Consider the following 11,415-nt stretch of genomic DNA (forward strand, 5'->3'; position numbering starts at 1 on the left):
GCGTGAAGTAGCCGCCCAGACAGGTGACCAACCGACCGACGCTGAGGTGTACGTACACGGGAGCAGATGCCTCGAGCCGTGTGTCGCCAGGTCGCGGAAGAGCCAGGGAACACACCGGACCACGAGGGGGCTTCTTCTGGACCAAAACACTGGACGGTTGTTGGCGACGGCAACTGTGAATCGGAGCGTCCTGGCGAGCCCGATCTTCCCCCTCTTTCCGTGTTACCGCCGTTTTGTCTAGAAGCAACGCATGCAGAGACTGGATTGTCAGCGGGAGCGCGAGAAGTGCGCCCACGGGAGAGAAGAAGAGGACGAGAAGGCCGGGGGCGTGCCTCGGAGACGCGGCAGAGCGAGGGCGTAGGACATGAAAAGAGGGACGACGAGGGAAAAGAGGTGCGTGAAGAAGTCGGGGAAGAGAGAGAGAGAGAGAAGGCACATGAGGAGAAAGGAACAAGACGCAGCGCGGACGACAGACTGGCTGGGGTCAGGGCCGTGGCCCGCCCAGACAACAGGATTGGAGACGCCATTGTGGTGCGTTTTCGGGTGTATGTACACCCCACATTGGAAAGGGAGAGTTGATGCATCCCAGTTCTCAGACTCCAGAAGGAAACGGCGCCTTCTGTCTTCTCTGTTTTCCCCCGTTCCGCTTCCGGCGAACTCTCGATCAGAGAGGCTCGCGCAGCAGGGCTGCATGCGTTCAAAAAGCGTCGTCGAGGGCCGTGCACATCACCAGCAGAAAAAGACAGAAAAAAGGTAAGGAGACAGTCGACAGCAGGCGAAAATATGGAAATTAGGAAAGAGAAAGGCCGCCTTTCCGCCTTCTTTCTCTGCAGCCTGTCTGCATGTGGGTTGCGAGAAGAGATGGCCGACGAGGCGAAAACGCGTGTGTTCCCAGTGAAAGAAAAGGGAGACCGGACAGCGTCCGTCCGCGTCGGAAAATATCGAAACGGCCTATTTGTAAAAAACCGTAATCACACAAGAAAGAGAAAAGACGAGAGAAGGGGAAGACGGACGCGCGCCTTACACAGCGAAACGAAGAGCGAGAAAGGACGAGGCCTAATCCGTGCGACACACAGAGAGGCAGCACACGCAGAGTATAAAGGTCAACCAAACAGCGTTTGGCGGGTCTTCTCTGTGCGAAAAACGTGCAGAGAGTGTCCCGTGGAGAGAAAGAGAGAAGATTGCGGCGAACGAAAAGGCCTTCAGAAAAGGAGGACCATTCCCTCCCCGTCACTGTGAGAGGGATTCATCGGGAAGAACTGAGCAACAAGGGAGAACTGTGACGAGGACGAGAGTCGTGACTCGTCTGCCGTCGCGCGTGTCCCTGTCTTCTCTCCATTGTTCTTTGCCTCTCTGGAAAGGTTATATGTCGCAAAGGCCGACCTCCGCCGTCTCCATTTTCCGTTCTTTTTGAGTTCACGAAGACAAAAAAGATGAACATTCTGCATTCGACGAGGCACCTCCCTGAAAGTAATCTGGGAGTCCAGTTTCTCAAAGAAACCTCTCGGCGAGTGCACGTTTCGATTCCTCTCCGACCCTTCTCTCGCGGCGAGAGAAGGGAAGATAGAGCTGCTCGGCCGCGCTAGGGATCTCGACAGAGTCTCCTCGTCGATTGTCTTTTGCGGCGCGTAAGAAGAGAGAGTCGACGACGGTTAGAGCGAAGAAACGCGCGAAGGCGGAGAGAGGCGAGACGGCATGCAAGAGGGTTGGAAAAGAGGAGAGTGGTAGAAAAGCAGAAAGGTAAAGCGGAGAGTGTTAGAGACGTGGAGATATTACGTCAGAGTCCGCAGGATATGCAAAAGAGAGGTATACACAGAGGGCGATGGAAACAGATAAATAGACAGGGTCCGAGATCTACACGGAAGAATCCTCCGTAAAAGAAGGCGGCATTTTGCGTGTGTGCTTCAGAATCTGTGCGAATCACGTTCCTGCGCAGGTGGGAGAAACGTTCCTCTTTCCCGAGAGATGGACATCCACACCGAGAAGGGACTCCACTGGTTCGAGCAAAAAAATATGTTGGGCACACAACTCTGAAAAGCATTCTTGCCCTCCGCGCCAGAGCCACGCGAAAAATGAGAAACTTCTCGATGCCTCTCACCCGAGAAAAACCACGAAAGAGAGCCAAAAAGGGACATCTCATGTACGCACATACGAAACATACGCAACAGTGCAATATACATTAAAAATATTTCTATACGGGAAGTGCACCATAAAAAATACGTTGACAAATGCATGCATATATGTTCATTGACCCGAACACCCACAGATAATGATGCAGACATGTGTTGTGCTTTTTAGTTCAGAGCCGTTGGTACGTGATTGCATACAGTACACCCTCACGGCAGTAGCCCCTGAGTGAAACAGCAGGCTATCACTGTCGGGTCTCGAGAGACCTAAAAAACTTGAAGTGACGCTGCATTTTGAGGCAAACAGACCCAGGGCGCAGCACTCGAAAAACGCTTGAAACGGATGGAAAAAGCAAATATCACTGGAAAAAATCAAAAACGCGACGCAGAAACGTCGCTTTTCCTTCTCGCCTTCCTCTTCGACTTTCCATCGCTTCTTTCTCCCGTCTTGCGTCCCGCTTTCCAACTTCCGTGGGCTGCGGACGTGATCTACGCGTCGCTCCCTATTCTATCCTCACACTTTCCATTTTAACCCCTTTTCGTCTCCGTTCTAGCTCTCTCGCTCTCTGCAGCTGACCACGCAAAGGAGCGAAGCAAACAGAAAAACGTGGAGAAGCCTCTAGATTTTGCTGTGCCGGGAGAGAGAAAAAAAGTTTCAAAGGCCGAGAGCCGTCAGTCAGACGTGAGCAGAATGCGCGTGAGCTCAAAGCGACAGAGGGGACACGTCGTTTTTTCCTGAGCGCATGCACACAACGAAGCGTGTGGAAAATGCGGAATGTGGAAAGGCCCAAAGGCGAGAGCCGGAAGTTCGTGCCGAGACCGAAAAAGACGCACAACCCGTCAACTCCCTTAAATCGCACGACCCTGTGTCGCCCCGAAAGAAATAAAAACCATGTTGCCACCGAGATGCAGATCCTCCCGCCGTAGCACGTGCACATATATGCGTATGTGGCAGAGAGACGCTTTTCCTTTGTTTCCTTGACATTCTACTACGACGAAGCGGCAGTCCTAGTCGCCTCTGTGCTGTCTCGCTCCGTCTCTGCGCTTCTGTATCCAAGTCCACAGGCGCCCTCTCCATCTACTCTCCTCCGCTTCTACGTCTTCTCGCGAGCGGCGCCCGTTCACCGAACTCTCTCCTTCGAGACCTCTGCAAAACGGTTGGCATCTCCACCTCGAAACAGATGCACAGAGGTGCCCACTGCCTTAGTCGCACGTTTACAAATATATTTACAAATGTATATATCTATACATAATCCTTTACGTGGGAATCATGCATCTCGAAGACGTCTGCGAAGGAAGCCCCCGGGCACACCTTCCTGGCTCTGCCGCCTCCTCTCGCTCAGAAAGTCTATCTGTCAATCACTTGTACCTCTCCGTCGTTCTCGTTCTATCTCCCTCTCTCTCTGCTTCCCTTCTACCGCTCCGCCACCGTTCCAATCTTCACAACTGCGCCGCTGTTCACCTCTCTGCATGCATATAAATATTTAAATTCGCTTGTGCATGCAGAAATCCTTGTATTTGTAAGTAGTATTCAAAAAAGTGAGTACCTCGAACCACCGGCGGAGGCAGCTCGTGTGAAAGACGTGCATGCACGGAAGGCGCCGCAGGCTGCAGAAAAGACAAAGACGCAGAGAGGCGAATCCTCAACAAGCGAGCGAAAAAATGAAAAAAATGCTCGCTGCTCTTCCAAACAAAGACGGGAGACTTCGACAGAAGAGACATTTCATTTCCGTCTCTCTGGCACACAAAACGCGCGAACGAAACTCGTCGCAACCAAAATCCGAAGACGAGACCACGAACCGTCCTCGGCAGCTTCCGAGCACCCGTTCTCTTCTTTGCCATCTCTCTCTCGGTGTCTGTACACCTGGTCCATTTTTGTGTTGCACTTTTTACACGTACCCGTCTGACAACTCAAACTCCCCCATGCAAATTCGGCAGTCGAACGCTTCGTCCGTCGCCTCTGCTTCGTGGCCTGTTTTCCCGCCTCGAATAAATCCGTTTTCTGCGTCGTTTGTCTCCAAGCCGGAGATCGAAGAAAGGCACGAGGGAGAAGAAGAGACACCCGCAAGAGAGACACGGGACGCCGACCCGCACCTCGACTGTCTCTGTTTCTTTGCGCGATAGCGTTCGTACACCTCGCGCGTGACTGTCTCTTCCGGGAGAAGTTCCAGGAGCACCTGAGGGGAGGGCGCCTGACACAAATTCCGCGACTGGAATACAAGGCGTCTCGCAGATTTGCGAATCTCACTCGGCAAAACAAGCATCAAAATACGCAAACACACGGAGACAAGCAGACCGCCGCGTCTCCACAGATGCACGCAGAGATTCGTCTCTTCGCCTAGATAGAAAAGGAGAGATAGACACAGAAAGAGATACGTCAGATAGACCGATGAGAGACAGCGAGGCGGGTGGAGTGAAAACAGGTGTGACGAGAGACAGGGAAAAGAAAAGACCCAGAGATCGACAAAAAACGAGGTGACAGAAACGTGACGAGGACCCGCGAGACCACAAGACGAACTGGCGTAGACCAAGCGGAAGAGCATCCACCAGGTCACCCTCCTCCGGCCCCCACCCGCGCGTAAACAAAAAATGCATGCATATATATATATATATATATATATCCACTTATACATACAAATACATACAAATACATATATATGTATATAGATGCAGATATATTTACACTGCAAATATATATGCAAATGTGCGCGTTCTTTCCTTACATCAATCCACCAGGGAGCACGGCGTCTGACGGCCGGCAGCAGAGAGACGGTCGAGGCATTTGACGGATCTCGCTGCACGATTTGCGAGTGGGCCCTCTCCGTTGCGCGTGCATCTTGTGTTTCGAATTCCACTAACGAAAGGAGCGCGTACGGCCCGTCGTGTGTGCGTTGTGCTCGCCATTCGTTGTCTCCTCTCTGGTCCGCGTTTGCGCCCCCCGTAACGGCGTTTTCCTCAACGACCGCATTTCGTCTAGCGAAAGGGTTCCGCTGAGATGCCCCTTCTGCCCGGACGTTTCGAAGATCTCGCGTCTCTTCTCGCGCCGTGTCCCTGTCGTCTTCTCGCCACCCTGCTGCGTCTCCATTCTCTGGAAGGCCGTGACTTACCGGCACACGCAAAGACGAGAACGACACGGAAGAAGACACCAGCGTCGAGGAAAAGGAAGAGGAAGACGAAGAGAAGAACGAGGACGCGGGCGAGAAATCCGTGAGGGCGGCGACGCCCGACGAAGAAGGTGAAGGTGAGAACAGGGACGTGGGGAACGCTGGCGGCACTGGCCCGTCCGCTGTACGTACACCCGAAGATATCCTCCGCAGAGAGGTCGAGGGCGAACGCGAGACAGCTGAGGCCAGCGCGGAGTTCTCGATCGCCGCCGATGAAACTGAGGACGGTTCACGCGCCTCCATTGTTGCACCGAAAGGCGAGAGGCGCAAACCAGGCGCGGAGCACGCCGGCATTTGTGGGGGGCTGGAGAACAAACACGACCAAAGGAAGCGAGCACCGGTCCTGCGTCTTCATCGGCGAGCTGACACTCGACACGAATATGCATTCACACCACAACCTGCTGGCTGTACACCGCAGAAACAAACATATATGTATACACGCTTCTACAGATAAATATACACACGGACTTATGTAGACCTGCGCAACTATACACACATCATCACGCACGTACCGTCTGCAGATATATGTTTCTAAATACATAGATGTAGACGGGTGCCCAAAGTTTCTAGACCTAAACGTGTGGCCATTGCGCACGCAGCATTTTCTGAGGGCGGCAGACAGGAGACACCTGATTCTTCACTTTGTTGCGCACCTCTCGTCGGGAACAGAGAAGATTCCCATTTCCTCGTGTTCGCCGGTTCGGTCCCGTCTTCTCTCGTCTGTCTTTTCTCGCCGTCTCCCTTCTCGTTCCTCCGGCTCGGACGGGCTTGCGCGCAACGCGCTTCCGTCTGCGCCGAGGTCTGTCGGCGTTCTCTCTTCCTCGCGAGAAAGACTTCCCCGACTGCGCTTCAGGCTGCCTGGCTGCGCCGGCATCTCCCAGAATCGCGCCTCGGTTCCTGACCTTTCCCTGGCATGATTCGCAACCGTTCGAAAGGTCCGAATGCCGAACGCAGGCGCCGCGAGAGTCTCTCTGTCGTGTTCAGAAACGGGAACGTCTCCACTTCTCGCCCCCTCGAGGGCCGCACTCGCAAGCGCCTGCGATCGACCCGCTCTCTCTCCGCCCCTAGGCGATGATGGAAACGCCGACGAGCTTGAAAAAGGAGATGAAGGAGATGCAGAAAGAGAGGAATGCGAAGCTAAAGAAGAAAGAGAAGGGGAAGGAGAGGAGAGAGAAGACCTAGCCGCAAGGGAGGTAACAGACACCCGACCTGCAGACTGCGACGCAAACGCAGAGGCGAGAGACGAACGCAGAGAGGCCTCTGCATCTGCAGAGGGACGAACAGGAAAGGCGTGCGCAACGGGCGGACTCGCTGCATGCGGCTGTCCTCGCTCGACCGCCTCCGCGGCACAAGACGGACGCATGGGAAGAGAAGGAAGAGAAAGACGAGAAGGCGTGCGCGTCGATGGCGTGCGTGGCCAGCAGATATTCGCAGCGGGGAGCGGCGAAGCACCGACAGGAGAAGCAGACGAAGCACAAGGGCCGTGGGGGGGTCGTGAAGAAGTCACAACAGAGGGGGTGAGAACCGCGTGCGCCTCGTTTCCCCACAACAGACTCAAGTGTCTCTGATACTCCCCCACCGGAGCGGACGGCGTGGGGCGTCCTCTCGCCGCTCGGATGTACGGAGCAGCCGAGAGGACATCCGCCGGACGCGTAGAAGAAGAGGAAGAAGACGGAGAAGAGGAAGAAGACGGAGAAGAGGAAGAAGACGGAGAAGAGGAAGAAGACGGAGAAGAAGAAAAGGAAGATGCCGAGCAGGAAGAGAAGAACGAGGCAGAAAAGGCAGAAAGGGGCGATTCCGGAGCCTCCGATGCAGCGCGCGGGTTCGGAGAGAACGAAATCTCCAGGGCTGTTCTCAAAACCTGGAGAGACTGTGCAGTTCCTCCGGACCAGAAGGCGATTTCGGTTCCCCCGCTGGTCGCGTCAGTTCCTCGGCAGGCCCCGTCGCCCGTCTCTTCGCGTTCTTCTCGCGGTCGCGCCCCTTGCGTCGAGCCTTCCAGTGCCGGAGAAACAGCGGCGAGAGGCGCGTTCAGGAGGTTCACGAACGAGTCGGCACAGGGCCGGAGCACCTCCGAAGCGACTGCCTCGAGGAAAAACTCGAAAGACTCGGCCAAGCCTCCCTGCGGCTCCTCAGCGGAAGCAGGTGCGTCACTGCCCTCCGACGAAACGCCCGTTTTGTCGACGTCTGTGGTCTCGGCGTTGGGATCGTCCGAACGAACGCTGCCAGTGGTCTCCTTCTCACCTACGCTTTCTCCCATATCTCGACTCGCCTTTCGACTTGGCGCTCGTCTCTCCTCGCCGATCTGCGCGAACGCAGACGCCGGCGGACCTCCTTTCGCGCGTTTGTCGGCTCGATTTCTGCGCACCAAGCCGTGTCGCTGCGCACGGCCTCGAGCGCGGAAAGACCGTGCAGTCTGCGTCTCTAGAAGACCCGACTGAGACGACTTGCACTGGTCAGCTGTCTTGTGCTCGACCGGCGCGCGCGGAGAGGCATGTCTCTCCTCTTCCTCCTCTTCTTCTGGCCCTGCGTCGTTTTCGGCACAAGGTCCGCGGGTCGCGTCTTCGCAACGCGCCTCGCCGCCGATGAGGAGAAGAAGGGCGGCCAGGACAGTGTCGACTGCCGAGTGTCTCTTCCCGTTCGACTTCTTGGAAAAGACAAAGACGCAGAGGGCTGTGAGGGTGAAGACGTGGCGGAACGGCGCGAGAAGCTTCAACGCGTCGACGACTGAGGTGTACGCGCCAGCCGCGAGGAGGCCCGCCTCTTTTCCCGCCTGAAGGAGCGTCTTTCCGTGTTCTGCTGCAGTCGCGAGAGGCGCAAACAGAGACGCGAATGGCGAGACGTTCGCAAAGGCCAAGAAAAGCGAGAAGACGAAACGCGCCAAGGAGACCCCGTAGAGTAAACCGACGAGGGCGCCAAGCGCGAGGAAGCCCACGAGGAAACTCCGAGGGGGTTCCGGACACAAGGGGAGAGACCAGAAAGTGTCGCTGCGACCCAAGAGATCGAAATCCGTCTCCTCGCACGCCTGAGGATTTGCCTCCGTTTGGGTGTCTGTCGTTGCCTCTTCAAAGCATTCACCATACTCTCCGCAGCTTTCTTCCGTCTCCTCTTCCTCCAGAAGGGTTGCCGTGCTCTCCCGCAAAGACGCCGTCTGTGTGCGCGACTCTCCCTGCATCGAGGCCCAGGACGCGACGCGCGCGCCGTTCGGCCGATACGCGCCATCGGCGGAGGGCGGTTGCGCGGTGGAGGGAGGAGGCGGGAGAGACATGGGACGGGAGGAACGCATGAAACGCGAGGCGAGACGAACAGAAAAACGCGGCGCCTGGCGCTTCGAAGGAGAAATAGGAGTTATGCGAGAAGAAAGACGGATAGGTTGGCGAGAATGAGAACGGATCGACTGGCGAGAATGAGAACGGATCGATTGGCGAGACTGAGAACGGATCAAGTGGCGAGACTTAGAACGGATCAATTGGCGAGACTGAGAATGGATCAATTGGCGAGACTGAGAATGGATCAATTGGCGAGAATGAGAACGGATCAATTGGCGAGACTGAGAACGGATCAATTGGCGAGAATGAGAACGGATCAATTGGCGAGAATGAGAACGGATAAGATGGGCAGAAGAACGAGAATCGAAACGAGACGAAAACAAAGACAAGCGAGAAGAGCGAGGAGCTGCGCGAGAGGAAAGGGCAGAGAAAGGCGAAAGAGACGGGGGACGTGTCCGAGGAGTGGGGCGTGGAGCCCGCGAGTGTTGCCGACACAGAGCTTGCCCAGAAGACTGTCGGGAGGAAAACGAAAGTTGGGTCCTATGCAGAGAAGTTGTCGAACCCAGAGAAGGCGAACCAGACTGGCAACACACGCGAGCTCGACGCCACGGAGGAGCCGAACATCTGAAGGCGCCGAAACGCGAAGAACGCAACGGACGCGAAGAACGCGAGAGAGTGCCTTGACGCTTGTAGACAGAGGCTCGGCGCGAAAAGGGAGGATTCCCGTGTGCACGCATGCGCGGCCAGTCCGCTGCAGTGCAGACACGCACCGCCTTTGTCTCCTTAGAGAAGTCTACGGCTATCTCTTTTCGTTCTCGAGGGGAAGTGCCGCCCGCGGCCGAAGCGTCAGACGCATGCAGTGAGGCCGCGACTTCTCGCGGAGGCTCCTCCATTTCGAACGCCCCTCCAGTCTCTGCCACAGTCGGCAGGGGACAGGCCGAGGAAGAAACAGAGAGGGATCTTCCCGCCGACCAAAACGCTGTCGGCAAAACAGAGAGTGCACCAGTCGTGGAGGGCGAGAAGGCGTCACAGGCGACAGAGCCGCGCAGACTTGAGGCAACGCCAGGGTCAGGCGCAGAAGTCTTTGGCGGGCGCGAGGCGGTCTGGGGGAACGAAGCGGTCGAAGAGGAGACCGATCGCGCCCTGCCGTTCAGGGTGGGGTGCCCCGCTCCCGAGGTGTTCTTTTTGGAAGCCTTCGACTTGCTGAAAGGCAGAAACGGCCTCTTTCGGGTTTGCTCGTTGTTCCCGTCTCGGGAGAAGAAACCGTGCTTGAACGCGGTGAAGAAGCGGGGCGACATCCCGCGCGTCGTCCCCGCGCTGTCCCGCCGAATTCGCGTCTCGCCCTCCTTCCCTTTCCCGTCCTCATCCCTTCGGCGCCACCGGAGCAGAGTACGCCTCTCCATGGTTCCCGATCAATCGAGAGAACGGACCCTCTCTTCTTGCACGGCTAGCCTCCTCCAAAAACGCTTGCTATCGCGTGCAGTGGGGCTCTGTGTGCCTCTGTTCATTCGCCGTTCCCGCCTTCGCCGACCCCTCTGCTTCTTCCTTCTCTTCTCCGTCTTGCGTCTCTTCTTCCCTGATACTTCTCCGTCTGGCGATTTCTCTAGTCCTCCGATACGTCCTCTCTGTGTACGTACGTCTGGGGGCAGTTTGTGCTCAGGGCCAGCGTCAGTCGCTTCCCCCTTTCCTGCTTGCTCCGTATGTGCGCGACAGGAAAAAAATTGGAAGTCGCAAAGGCAACGTCGGAAAAGTGCACGTGTTCTCGGAACGCCCTGCGAAGAAACGGAGACGCCGCTGCACACGAACGGCGACGCAACTCGTTGTACACACTGTGCACAGCCGCAGGGGTTGTATCTACAGCGGCCAGAAGAACTTCAGAAACAGAGCGAGAGGCACTGTCTCGCACAGAATGGGAAAGAAATCATCCTTCGCAGGCCAACTGAAGCGGAATCTTTTCTCGAAAGAGAGAGACACGGCCGCGTTCCTGCACACTGAATTACCGGTAGCGGCCCCGATGCATTTGAGTCAAAACAGAAGATTCCTGCTCGGTTTCAAGACCTCAGCGCGGTGTTCACTTGTGGAAATCGGTTCATTGGGAAACAAATTCGTTCCAATCCCCTCGTCTTTAACTCAGACCTGAGGCAGCCGCGGAACCAGCAGTGTCGGAGCAGTGCGCAGGGAGTTCCACGTTTCAGCTTAGCCGGGAAAGAATACCACGGAAAGCGAATTGAGGCGATGAAAAACAGATCGCTTGCCGCCAAGAGACCGAGTGCGGAAAGGCTGAAATTTGGTGTCTGACGGAGGCGATGCGATGAATCGCAGCGTTTCTTCTGTATGTCTGTCGCCGCGCGGGTGGTCTCCGGTCCGACACACCGTAGAATCGGTGCGTGTCCCACAGGGATTCTCTGCCGCTTTCAGGAGTTCCGGTGTCTCGATGAAGTCGCAGCAGCAAAAGCGATGAGAAAGGGTCCCAAGCGGGCGACTTTGATACCGGATATGCCTCTCGTTCTACCCAGGAAACACGGCCGTACCCTTTGACGTGTACGTACACCGCACACAACGGCGCCAGGGAGACTGTTGGACGTGGAGACGAGCCGAGGAGCACACAGGCAACGGAAGTTTGAACTGGTTTTGCCTGCGTTTCCTCCCGTTCTCAAGAGTTTCTATAGAACCAATAACCATCGCAAAGTGGATCAACCGCAAGGGGTGTTACCTCTTCTGTGTCAAAAAAAACGATTTGGTCATTGAGAGCCCCGTCACGCGCCGTTGCTGTTCGTCCCTTGCCCTCCACCCGTCACGGTGGTTCGCAGGACGTCTGGAAGGATGCCAAAAAGTAAGGCGCCAAATCCGGTTTTAACC

General features: G+C 56.1%; 1 protein-coding gene across 1 annotated transcript; it reads right to left on the minus strand.

Moving 5' to 3' along the window:
- Positions 1-4,015: 4,015 nt before the first annotated feature.
- Positions 4,016-8,555, minus strand: NCLIV_025620 (hypothetical protein; the record flags this gene model as incomplete). The annotated part of the gene is made up of 3 exons (XM_003882757.1): positions 4,016-4,464; positions 5,234-5,508; positions 5,944-8,555. 3 exons carry the CDS (start codon positions 8,553-8,555, stop codon positions 4,016-4,018), a joined length of 3,336 nt encoding a protein of 1,111 aa, XP_003882806.1.
- Between the last annotated feature and the right edge of the window lie 2,860 nt (positions 8,556-11,415).

The sequence above is a fragment of the Neospora caninum genome, chromosome VIIb (assembly GCF_000208865.1).
Source record: "Neospora caninum Liverpool complete genome, chromosome VIIb".
NCBI classification, from domain to species: domain Eukaryota; phylum Apicomplexa; class Conoidasida; order Eucoccidiorida; family Sarcocystidae; genus Neospora; species Neospora caninum.